The sequence below is a fragment of the Carassius carassius genome, chromosome 9, assembly GCF_963082965.1.
Source record: "Carassius carassius chromosome 9, fCarCar2.1, whole genome shotgun sequence".
In the NCBI taxonomy this organism is placed as follows: Eukaryota; Metazoa; Chordata; class Actinopteri; order Cypriniformes; family Cyprinidae; genus Carassius; species Carassius carassius.
The window spans coordinates 9,794,536-9,805,279 of NC_081763.1; the positions used below are offsets into that span (position 1 = coordinate 9,794,536).

The 10,744-nt window shown below is 36.9% G+C and overlaps 1 protein-coding gene across 1 annotated transcript; it reads right to left on the reverse strand.

Moving 5' to 3' along the window:
- Positions 1–6,638: 6,638 nt before the first annotated feature.
- LOC132148529 (melanin-concentrating hormone receptor 1-like) lies at positions 6,639–10,443 on the reverse strand. The gene is made up of 3 exons (XM_059557217.1): positions 10,034–10,443; positions 8,903–8,978; positions 6,639–7,794 (listed from the first exon to the last, which is right to left on the reverse strand). The coding sequence occupies exons 2-3, from the start codon at positions 8,970–8,972 to the stop codon at positions 6,785–6,787; spliced, it is 1,080 nt and encodes a 359-aa protein (XP_059413200.1). The 5' UTR covers positions 8,973–8,978; positions 10,034–10,443; the 3' UTR covers positions 6,639–6,784.
- Between the last annotated feature and the right edge of the window lie 301 nt (positions 10,444–10,744).

Here is a 10,744-nt window from a genome sequence, read left to right on the forward strand (position 1 = left end):
AAGTGGGCTGTATAATGCACTTTCTTTTCTAACTGTAATAGGAAACCCTATTTGACCTCTGCATTCTGGATACATTTATATCCTGCTTGGATAGAGGAAATAAAGCTTCTGGAACTTAGATTCTTTTATTTCGAGTCTATAAACTAGCGTTCAAATGATTTGGGTTGGTAAGATTTTATAAATGTTTCTGAAAGAAGTCTCTTAGGCTAGGCTGCATTTTATTTGATCAAAATTCAGTATAAAACTGTAATATTATTACAATTTAAAATAGCTGATTTTATATTCAAATATATTTTAAAATGTTAGTTATTCCTGTATTTTCAGCATCATTGCTCCAGGCTTGGTGTCACATGATCCTTCAGAAATCATTCTGTTATGATGATTTGCTGCTCAACAAACATTTTTTATTATGATCATGGTTTAAAAAACAGTGCTGTTTGTATTTTTGTGGAAATCATGATTGTTTTTTTTTTTTTAGATTCCTTGAAGAATATAAACTTCAACTTACCGACATTTGTTTGAAATATAACTTTTTGCAAAAAAATAAATAATAATAATAATAAAAATGAGTGTCCCCAACTTCATAGATGGCATATAGTTTTTACATATTAACATTAACTCTGTTGAGTTGTAGTGTGTCTATGACTTGTAGAAATTGGACCTCTAAAAAAATATTATTTATCTATTTGTTTGTTTGTTTATTTGGTCTTTGAGCTGAGATATGTAAATGGATTAAATACAATTATCAAGTCACCTTTATTTCACTTTATTTCTTAAGTGCTTTATACAACACAGATTGTCAGCTTATGACAACAATTATGACAATTACTTTTTTCTTTTCTTTTTCTTAGAGAGAGAAAGAAAAGGAAGTTGTCATGAAAACACTGGTATTTCAGGCAAGCTCAGGTTGTTTCTTTAAAAATGCCCCAGTATAGCGAACCGTGTCTTCATGATCTTTCTCTTCTCAAGCTTCTTCCCTTGCTTCCTTCCTTTTCCACTTCTGTCACAACCGATGAAACCCTAAAAGAGTGTGTGAAGGTGCAGTGAATGTGTAGTCAAACTGTTTGTCTTTCCTCTTCCTCGGCTGTGCTGCTCCTGGCATACATTACTGGCAGTAGATTCATTCAACTTTTAGCCAACAAGGATGACGTAGGTTCCCTATTACTCAGTGCTTTTACTTTAGTGTGTTTTGTGCATGCATAAGATCTGCAAAGTTACAAAGCTTCAAGTCTCCCACAGACGGGGTTTTTTCTGTCTTAAGGAGAAGGCTGACACAGACCGGATGAAAACACCTCGACTGAATTCAATCTCACTTATCTAAGTCACTACTTATACATACTTGCATAATGCCACCAAAAACGATTGAATACCTAAGAGGTGTCGCTCGACTAGTTTTGAATAGGGAATAAAAAACTAAAAGAGTGTGTGAAGGCAATGTAATGTACTTTTAGAATAAACTATAGAGGATCTGCACAATATGTGAAAAATAATGGATGTTTTGAACATTAAAGCATTTCAACATATTCTATTACACCCGAGACACTGACTAATGAGCTTTGAAAATAACATCATATGACCCCTTTAATGTTCTCAGATCTGATCGAATCATTTCTGAAAGTATTCCTCGCATGCGTCTTCTTTCTGTCTTTCTGTGTGATTTATAGATCTCCTCCATCTCCACAGCCCTGTTTTCTAATGGAGTGCGATTGTTATGCACCGTCTGTTTCAAGATGGTCAGACTGTCATCTGTCATCTGTAACTCCGCCACACTTAAAAACCCAGGTTCCTTCTACAACTAATACCGTTCTAGCGGTCAGTGCGCCAAAGCACTTCAGTGTGTTGCTTCTTGTTCTGGTGGGAATGGGCGTCTGTAAATCTCCAGGACAATTGAGAGGAAACAGCTTTCAGTGGAGCTATCATGATCCAATAAGAAGCTCAGTGCTTCTCCTGGCTGTTGTGCTCATGAATCGAAGAATTCATCACCTGTTGTGAATCAAGAGTATGGATGGAATTATTAATTCATGTGGAAGTTGATAAATGATTGATGTGGGTGGTAATTAATGGACTGCAAGTTGCAGTTTCAAAAGATTATTCATCCGTGACATGTGCAGCATTCATAGAAGTGTGCAGGTCATAAAGTTACCCAACACATTTATTTTTTGTCAACACGGATGTAAGCCACTTTCTGTGAATGTGCGAGACTTTCGGTTCATTAGCTTCTGTAGGGGAATAACTAGAAGAACGGCAAAGTGCTGTAAACGGTTTGGAGTACAAACCAGTGCGTTCATAATTCATAATTAAGATAATATATTAAAATAATATAGAAGGACACACCAATTTGAAACATCAAGCAACTAAACGAGCTGTTTTTTACTGCTAAATATAACTGGTAGGAGAGGAGACTGGAAGCCAGACACAGGAAATGTACAAATAGCAAAAAATATGATGGATAAAAAAAACTTCAGCAGCAGAAGTATCACCTTGAGTGTGCATTTTCTTCTCTTTTTTTTAAATTATTCAATGTCCCATTGTCAGCTACTCCTTGTATAAAATAATGTGTGTGTGTGTGTGTAACATCACGATGTTGAAGGAAACCTTGCTCATCTTCTTAAATACAAGTCAGAAGATGAGCGAAGCCTAAGCTAAGTTGTCTTTCGAAACTGATTATACCTCTCCCCAATTTCAAAATAAAATCCTCCGATAATTCTATAATTCGTGAAATTTCACAAAGCATAATTTCACTTCCACACTTGCAGTTTTCTGTCATCATGAATGGTACCCAAGATGTTTCTGGGAAAGCACATGAAATCGTTCTGTCTAGGATTTGTTAGTAGTGAGGAATTTATGAAGTGTCAGGAGAGAACCTGGCAAAGGTTTTGAGGGATGTCTTGCTTCGTCTTAATTTATCCATCACTGGGCTGAGAGGTCAGGTTTATGATGGTGCAGAAAACATGGGAAACATTCAGGGGCACAGGGCATCATCAGAGACTCCCAGCCACTTGCATTATATGCTCACTGTGTAAATTGCATGCTTGCAAAGCATCTCATGTTATTCGTGACTCTTTGCATTGGGTTCATGAAGTGGGAGTGTTGTTTGGACAATCTGTGAAAATTAAGTCAATATTGCGAGATATTTTAAAAAATCAGAAAGTCAGTGAGTGGATCTGTCAGAGCCATCAGACCTTTGTAGGAGGGAGAATCGCAGAAACAATTTCGGCAGTTTCAAGTAGCTAAAAATATTGAGATGTATGATAGCTTCTGTGTAAATATGTTTCTACATACAGTATACTTAAAAATGTACTTGCACTTTACATTAACTATTCCTAAACTTAACTTGAAGTATACTTCTTTTTGGTAAGGGTATCTATCTTCTTTTAGTGTTTTATTACTAATTAAATATTTAGTAAAATATAGCAAGTGTTTAGTAATATAGTAAGATTTAAGTGAAACATTAACCTTGCTGTGGCTTGGAATTCATTAAATGTTAATTAATATCTTTCCATTGCTGCACAGTTTTGCCTCAAGGCCACAAACCAAAGGGAAATGTGTTTTGATTGTACTAATTAGGCATGATTTATGACTATAACGTTGAATAAAACATTGAAAATCGAATGTGTCTTCATGTGTCTCTATCTGAATGAAGCACATTTTTAAGGTTACCAAAAAAAACATTTTTTTTTTTTTTTACAGTGAACCAATTTATGTTGCATTCTTTGTATCCATGCTGTGAATACTGTTTTTATTGTGCATTTATGTTGATTGTAACACTTGTGAAAGTGTCCATCAGTGAAGACATGTGCATGATGTTTGCCTGCTTCTTTAGAAATTACAGTAAGGATTTTTCCACTTTACATGGTTAAACAAAAGAAAGAGTGAATGAGCTCAATCAATATCAATCAAAAAGAAGAAGAAAAGCTTCTATTTTGTTAAATAATGGTGGCTGTTACTCCCATCGCCCCAAAAAACTGCTTTATACAGCCCAAGGCTACAGATCACACTCAATGCACTTCTTAGAAAACCTATCATTGCGTATTGTTGCAGATGCAGACCACAGCAATCTGTGCCATTGAAGCTGTCAAGGAGAAGCTGTCAGAAACGATGGAGATAGAGAAGAGATGGAATGCCATGCAGTCTACACAGAGAGTGAAATGCACTGCAGTGTAGTCAGGACCGAGTCTACTGCATCATCACTCATGATGAACAAGAACACAGCGCTTAAACTTTCATTTATTATTCCTATCATTTTTAATGTTCACACAGTTTTACATTTTTCAGTTCACATAGTGTCCTGCTTCATTTTATTCTGAATATAAAAACAAAATGTATAATTTATTACCATTTCCATCAAGGAATTTTAAATGTATTTTTTGTTGAAAGTGACTATTAATTCTTTTAAATACTGAACACCTGAAAAGTTTAATCATATATATATATATATATATATATATATATATATATATATATATGTTATTGATAATATATATGCATGATGCAATGACTGACATCAAATTTTATGTAAATGAATTACGTTTATACAAATATCCCATTTATTGTGTCTGGAGAAGTGCACACTGTTGGTTGCACTGATTGGCATCAGTGCAGGATGAGTCATCAGTCTTTTTGGTCTGTTAAAATGCAGCTTTCTAGCTTAAAGCAAGAGAAACAACTAATTTACATGTCCCCGTTAGCCATTGATTGAGCAAAAAACATTGGTCGAGTCATTGTTGTCGTGTAGAACTATACTTTTTTGAATTTCCCTATTGCCACAGAGACACAGAAATTAGTTTTCGATCAAATCAACCTAAGAATTTCTCTGCGTATTAAGATGCCATATGAAAGCGTAATACTAAAAACCTATCCAGCCAACAAAAATATGTTCCCGTTATGTTATGAAAACGTTATTTCTGAATGTTCAAATTGTCCTGATTGTTAAATGTTTATACCAGATCACTTTGAGCAAACATTCTGATAATGTTACTGGAAGAATGTTTGTTCAGAACTTTGAGAGAACCTTTCCAGAGCCAAAGTTCTGAGAACATTCCCTACACACCTGTTTATACTTCTACACTGTAGTTACATTGATACACTTATTCACGCACTGAATTGTTTGAAGCAATTTCTCACGCCAAAACGGGGTAATTTAGAAACTTGCTGGGTGAAGAAATATATACTTAATATCCTCTATAGTGTGTCAGCGACTAAGCAGCTCTTTATTGCAGCATTTGGATGAGCACTAACTAATATCCATATCTGATACCCTTTTTTTTTTTGATGGTCCAGTATACTGATAAAAGGCTTGAAACTCATGGATATTGGCACAACCGTCGTGAAAGGACGGCTCATTTCTATAACACTGTTTCAGGCCCTCATTGCGTCGTGAAACAGACACGACACGAGTTCACAGCATTTCCTAGAAATAAAACTGAACTCTGACTCAGGCTGGTTTCCTGTGGAAACACTATTTACACATTCATTATGATTCTTGACATGTATTTAGTTCACATATGTTCAGATAATTAGTTCCTCTCAATGGAGGCGCCTTTATACAGCCAGAGGAAGTTCATTGTATGTAGGCTAGGTGTTGCCTTTATAATGAGCCCTCATTAACAAGCATATGAAATAAAATCATACATTCATAGACAATTCTGCAGGCGTGTGTGACACTGGAGGGGGTGTTATGAAACTGCAAGACAGTCCTGTTTTTTCACTGCAATCTTGAGGAAATGGAGTGCTTTGAACTCCTTTGATGAGAATATAGCCTTCTTTTTACATTGATTTCAATAAAATAATATGCCCATAAAATGGGTGAAAACAATTTTCCATCCAAATTACGTCATCTCTTTTCAGATGAACAATGGCTATGTCCTATATTATTGTAGATCTGCATGCACACACACACACACATATATACACACAACTTTGCCATAACCTACTGTATCTTCATACCAATATTGAGTTCAAATAAAGGACATGTTGTGTGATATTTACATGTAAAGACTATTTAAATGATTTAATACACTGATATGTTTAAAGAGGACAATAAACATGTAATATCAAAAACAAGTAACATCACATACACATTTACACTGACATCAGAAACAAGAGTTGTGTTTCAGAACAGCTCAGAAGAACCATTTTCAATGACATTACAATACTTTTTCTTTTGAGGAAGAAGATGTGACGTTTGTGGACACAAGGAGAAAATAGACCTGTCATATTTATTTGCCTCTATTTTGCTTCTAAAATTATTTAGCTGCAGAGGAAAATTAATAATATAACTATTATTCATCAAGGACACATCAAATCTATCAAGATTTCTCTTTCAAATAAATGCTGGCCTTTTGAATTGTCATTCATCAAAGAATACTGAAAAAAAATGCATCACATTTTCCACAAAAATATTATGCAGCACAACTGTTTGCACCGTTTATATGAATCAGAATGTTAGAATAATTTCTATGTGGCACCGAAGACTCAATAAAGAAAATTAAGCTTTGCATCACAGGAATAAATACATTTAACATTTATTTTAAATGTATAAAATGAATCAATCAAGACTTGGTGAGCAAACGAGACTTTCAAATAGCCCTATTCTATAGAAAACAAATGGCTGTAAATGCTTCTGCAAAGTAACAGGGGTATGCCAAGAAAAATGTGCCTCTTCACAGATCCTATCAAACCAAGAACTGTTAATGAGCAGTTCTGTAAGACTCTTCATGACGTCTTTTGACCCGCATGCCTATTATAGACACAGAAAATGAGTTGAGCGTGAGTCAGTGGCATTTCAATGCACAGCCACAGTAACCGGCAGCAGCTCGCGGGAGGACTGAGACTGCTGCGCTCCATCAGGGGCCAGACGGAGACTCACACTCCCGTCGGCCAGGTCAACCCGGAAATCTTTGTGTGCTGGACGGATGGCTACGATGAACTGTCTTTTGAAGGTTTCACTCAGCATGATGTAGAGCAGCGGGTTGATGCAGCTGTTGGCGTAGCCCATGCTAATGGCGACGTTATAGGCGTACAGGAAGGCATAACTGGGCCGCTGCACGCTCAGATGTGCCAACTGTAAGATGTAATGAGGCGCCCAGCAAATGAAGAACGCCAGGCATATGGCCACAGCCATCCGAGTGACCTTTCTAGTGCGCACGCGAAGGCTGCGCTGGGGAAGCGGAGCCACCGTGGCAGCCATGTTCTGGAGGATCTTGAAAAACACCACGCAGATGATCACCAACGGCAAAGCGAACGCCAGCACAAACTGGTAGAGAGTAAACCAGTACGTATCTGTAGCCGGATTGGGAAGGAGCAGAGCGCATCCCACCGATCCGTCCCGTAGGGGCATGAGGCCGGAGAACATCCACACCGGCGTGATGGACAGCAGCGAGAGGATCCACACCAGGCCCACGACCGCCACAGCCACGCATGGAGTGCGCATGTGCTTGAAGCGGATGGGATGCACCGTGGCCAAGTATCGATCCAATGTCATGACCGTTAAAATGTAGGTGCTCACGATCTGACTGTTGGAGTCCAGCGCCGTGATGACAGTGCACATGGTGGCACCGAAACACCACGAACCGTTTCCCACCAGCTGGTGGATGAGGAACGGCATGCCCAGGAGAAACAGAAGATCAGCGATAGACAGGCTGAAGATGAAGATGTCAGGCACCGTCTGTTGTGCTCGGAACTTGTTTTTTTTGACGATGGTGTAGATGACGATGCAGTTACCAGTTATACCGACGAAGCAGATGACTCCATAAATGCTTGGCATGAGAACATTGTGATACTGTTCGTCAGTGTCTGCAGGAGAAAAAATGGAGGATTTTCTTAGTTTTATTTTAAGAACCATTCAAAAAAAAAAAAACATTTTCATAATTTTTTTAATTTTATTTTTTATTTTAGAGTTCAAACAAGCTTTCTGAGAATATATATATATATATACACACACATACTGGTCAAATGTTTAGGGTCAGTGAGATTTTTTTTCTTCTAAAGAAATAAAACATTTGATAAGATTTAGAATATTACGAAAGATTTTCCTTTCACATAAATACTGACCTTTTGAGCTTTCTATTCATCAAACAACTATCGCTGTTAAAAATATATCACTGTTTCCATACAAATATTGAGCTGTTTTTAACATTGGTAAAAATAAGAAATGAGCAGCGAATCATCATATTTGCTGATTTCTGAAGGATCACTGAAGACTGGAGTAATGCTGCTGGAAATTCAGCTTTACATCACAGGAATACATGACATTTTAAAACATATTCAAATAAAAAACAGTTATTTGAAAACATAATAATATTTCACAATAATACAGTTTTTATATCAAATAAATGTAGCCTTGGTGAGTCTAAAAGACTTCTTTCAAAAACATTTTTAAAAAATCTTACAATCCAAACTTTTGAACAGTAGTGTAAATACTTTTAATCACTAAATATGTATTTGACTGTTGTCCCGGTAATCTTTTTTTTCCTTTTTTTAATACATAACTGTGGATGAAAAAGAAAATCGTATGTCTTGTGTGCTGTGGTCTCATTATTTTCACATAATAAACTAATTTTAACAATATTTCTAAGCATTATGTGATAAGTAATTAGCAGGATATTATCACATAATAAACCCTGTCAAAATGACTCAGGTCCTCTCCGTCTCGGGGTCCTGATCTTCCTGCCGGGGTTTATATAACATAATGACTGAACATTATCCCAGCCACAAAGCCTGTGAGTCAAGAGCTCGACACAAGCAGAGAACCGCAAATTAATCTTTTCAAGAAAGTGAAATAAAAAAGTAAAATAAAATGACTTTTCTTGGTCCTAATTAGTCACATACAATATATGCTTGATTTTAATATAATAGATTCATTTGCATGACACACTCACACACAGAAATATAATATATTTACCTTCATTTAAATGTTGAGATGAGTTAAGCTCATCACTAGAATTATCAGTGGGGGTCACGGCGAAATCCATCACAATCTTGACCATAAAACACAATACACACAATATTAATAACAGGCTTCTATCAGTCATTTGAGACATGATTATGTTTCAAGACATTACAAGTGACATATTTAGAAAAATGCTTTCTGTGACGTAAATTAAACATATCTGTCAGGATATCTGATTACATAAGCTAATTCATATTCGTAACATATCTTTGTAAAATCAAATCTGGATTTTAAAAAAAGACTAGTTATCTTATGGATTTGTCCAAACCTTCAAGGCTTCTCAAGAATATAATTTGAGTTTGATTTTTGGATCATGCTTGCTGTTGCCTGCAGTCTGTTTTTTTGGTTTTGTTGTTGTTTTACTGACAGCAGTGTTCTGGCATCTTCACTTTTAGATTTTCACACTGGGGACTCACAGGGGGCCACAAGGCGGTGTCCACAGAAAAAATACAAAGATTTTATAGGGCGTCCGAGTTAAAATTGTAAAGTACTAATTAAATGTTCATTTTCTCACCTTTAATCATGCGAATCATGAAATCAGAATTAGTTTAACAATAAAATAAGGACAGCTGATACTGAATAGAAAAAAAGATGCACTGTCAACAAACAAAATACAATTTCTCAGGATCTGAATCGTCAGTTTTGCATTTAGTACATTATGTAAAATCAATCTTACTATCTAGCTCAGATAGTGTAAATGGGTCTGTGCGTGAAGATTGTATAGTGCCTTTCCTTTTAACTGACATATCATTTATACCCTCGCAAAGACATACACACAAAAAAACAATATTCATATACCATAATAGATGGTTTTCAATCATGATTCCGCTCTGCAAATTTTGCATGTCTCCCTTATTTAACACACCAGATCATCAGTTCGTTAGGAGAGATTTCTTGAGTGTCACAGATATAAAGAGCGGTGGATCATCAGAACTAGCACTGAAAGCCACAGTGAGCTATAAGGTACTTCAAGGAACATGGTAGTCTCATATTAAATATTAAACGATGAACTAATGACATGGTCCACAAACACTTTTTGTTTGCGTAAAACATCAGATGTCATCTCATTCTTCATGAACCTACCTTTATCTGATTATCTCCAGTGCTTTGGAGAACACTGAGGTCTCTCTTCGCCTTGGAGGTGTCCTCACAAACACACGAGAGCTCCTCAAACGCGCTCTAGACGCACCGTGATCTCCAACATCGCCAGGACGCACACTTGAACGCTTCATGGACTGATTAAGATGTCTCTCCGGCGAGGTTAAGGCTCTCGTCCCTGTCCAGGTGACAGAACATCTGTGAGGAGTTGTGTGTGCTCCTGAGGAGTCTGATTCGGTGCCTGATGGTGATGATCCTGCTGACGTGACGAACATCACCCATCTGGGCACTTTCAGCTACAGCACGGTTTAAAGAAAGCATAACTGCACACAACTGCTTGTTCGAGTTCATTTACAGCAACTGGTGCCATTTGGGATGTCATTTCAACAGCATCATTTGCACGTCTTTCCACACTGGGACTGTCCTTCAATTAGTGAGCGGTTGAAGCGAATACGAAGTGGAAACATGTTTACGTTGTTTTGCTCTAAACCAGGGGTTGGCAACCTACGGCACGCGTGCCAACAGTGGCACGCAGAGGGATAATCGCTGGCACGCAAGCAATAAGGAAAACTGTATAATGACGAACAGTTTGATGTAATAACTTCTCATAGTCACACAGCCTGTTAGGAGCTACAAATACTATTAAAGTGTGAGAATTAACTTGCATGGATGCACGTGCAAACACTGCACATACTA

What these genes read in the sequence shown, in the direction of transcription:
- LOC132148529 (XM_059557217.1), bottom strand. Translation starts at nt 8,972, where the DNA reads ATGGATTTCGCCGTGACCCCCACTGATAATTCTAGTGATGAGCTTAAC. An exon ending in ATCTCAACATTTAAATGAAG is followed by an intron (nt 7,795 to 8,902) that starts GTAAATATATTA and finishes TTTCTCCTGCAG; the next exon opens with ACACTGACGAACAGTATCAC.